This window comes from Austrofundulus limnaeus, unplaced genomic scaffold (genome assembly GCF_001266775.1).
Source record: "Austrofundulus limnaeus strain Quisiro unplaced genomic scaffold, Austrofundulus_limnaeus-1.0 Scaffold308, whole genome shotgun sequence".
Lineage (NCBI taxonomy): Eukaryota > Metazoa > Chordata > Actinopteri > Cyprinodontiformes > Rivulidae > Austrofundulus > Austrofundulus limnaeus.
In genome coordinates, this window is record NW_013952710.1 from 215,304 (window position 1) to 217,366 (window position 2,063).

General features: G+C 40.0%; 1 protein-coding gene across 1 annotated transcript in view; it reads right to left on the bottom strand.

Moving 5' to 3' along the window:
- dgat1b (diacylglycerol O-acyltransferase 1b) overlaps window positions 1–2,063 on the bottom strand; it is a gene marked incomplete in the record, with an annotated part of 31,760 nt that overhangs the window by 15,824 nt on the left and 13,873 nt on the right. The window contains 1 exon segment of the mRNA XM_014021868.1: window positions 975–1,080. Coding sequence (XP_013877322.1) covers window positions 975–1,080 — 106 coding nt within the window.

Below are 2,063 nucleotides of genomic sequence, written 5' to 3' on the forward strand. Positions count from 1 at the left end.
ACACACACACACACACACACACACACACACACACACACACACACACACACACACACACACACACACCTGTCCTCTGTCGCTGCCCTTCCTGTGTGCACAGCAGCACACGGAGGAGAACAGACACACAGATGGACCGACTCCCTCACTTCTTCACCTCCCAGCGAGAGAACAGACGAGAGAGGGAAACACAGGAGCACGCCACCCAAAGACGGGAAGAAGTAAGTAAAAAGTAAAGGAAGTAAATACGAGCAGGACAAAAAAACTCTGTTTGCTGGTTCAGGTAAAGCTGAAGCCTGAAGACTAAACTTCACTGAAGCACAAATCAGAGCTCCAACCAGAACATTCTGTTAATGATAATGAAACACACCTACTGTGTAACGTCTGGGGTAGGAWAACCATGAAACCTTGACGGAGAAATTATTTACAGCTCTTCATTTCACATTCTTTCAAGGTGAACGGTCCATTACTTCCAGAATAYTGTGTATTTGAGTATCATGTATCACTAAACTGTCTTTTTGGGTGCGCTGTGCGGTTTTTGGAAAGCAGCCACGGTTTCTGTCAGGCAGCTTGATTAAGACAGAAGAAAGAGACCCCTGGATGACCCTACACCCAGAATCACGCCTACTTTGGCACCTCTCGTCTTCTCTCATCTGCTCTGTCCTTTTCTTTCATTTCCTTCCCTTTAATCCTCTCTTGACCTCCTCCTCCCCTTAGAGCCAGCTGGAAGCGGTCCAGTCATGACCAACTGGTCCATTACTGCTAACCGACTTCAATTATGACTCGGTGTAAAAGCTATATCCGTTACTGCACCGCCGGACCTGCTAACTGTTTCACTGGAGAGCGACGTCAGGACTTTATTTATTGACCTCAAATAAAATGAGTGGATAAATGTTTAGCTGTGTTTCTTCGTTAGTGATTTCTTTTAAGTTTCTCCCGGTTATGTTACGGTTTAATAAYGATGAGAAACATTTTACCTGGAGTCATGGAAGGAACCAGGAGCACCACYGCAGCAGGGAACGTTAGCATGACGGTCAGGTTAATGCAATGGACCAGAAATCCAACAAGTTCACTAAATGAACCCTGATAAAAAAATGAAAAGAACATTATTTTTGTTTTAATGACAAATAAAAAACTGACAGCTTCTCCCATTTTCAACCACCCCACCAGACAAACAGTCTGATCAACGAGCACTAAACATGAACATGTCAAACATTTGTCTGATTGTCAACAGATCACATTTGCAGAAACTGCAGTTAAGTTYGTCAGAGCTCAAAATGTTCCGTGCTTTCTTGCCAAACAGACTGAATACGCCCTGAATACAGATGGCGAAAATCATTTTTTTACACGTTGCCATTTAACATGGGCAGATGCAACAGGGGAGGCTCTGCTGCTCAGTCAGTTTTAGAAAAATAATCCCTGGTGAGGATTGAAGTGAGCTCTGACTTACACACTTTTAGTTAAAAAAATGATTAGAAATAAAACACAACTAGAGAAYTCTCTGTGAAAATGCAGCATGMATGCTTAATGGTGAAAGGTTTTGCAGGGAAAAAAATGTACAAAAACCTCCAATTCCAAAAAAGCTGAAATTAGCAGAAAAGTAGCTWAAAAAGGTACCTAAAAAAACTGAATCAAGCACAAAAAAGCAGGAACAGGCTATTTGCTGAATTAAGCAGTAAAAAGTTGAAATGGTCGCAAAAAGGTGAATTTAGCTGAAAAAAGCTAAAAATCAGCTTTTAAAGCTAAAAAGTAGAAATTGCAAAAACCAGCTGAAAGAAGCACAAAAAGCTTAAAATAGCTAAAAGAAGCTGATAGAATTAAAAATGTTTAAATCACAAAGTGCAAAAAAGGTTTATAAACATTTTAAAGGGTTTTATGGATGTTGAATGGAGCTCAATTAATTTTCAATCAGAAAAAATGTATGAAATAGGCTAAATATAACAAAAAGCATAAATTGCTGAAATACCAAAAGTCACAGCAGGAATGATAAGATCCAATCTGACATCTTCTGTTTCAAATATCTATCTTCATGCCATTATACTCTCAACCATGTCGTACTGTTTACC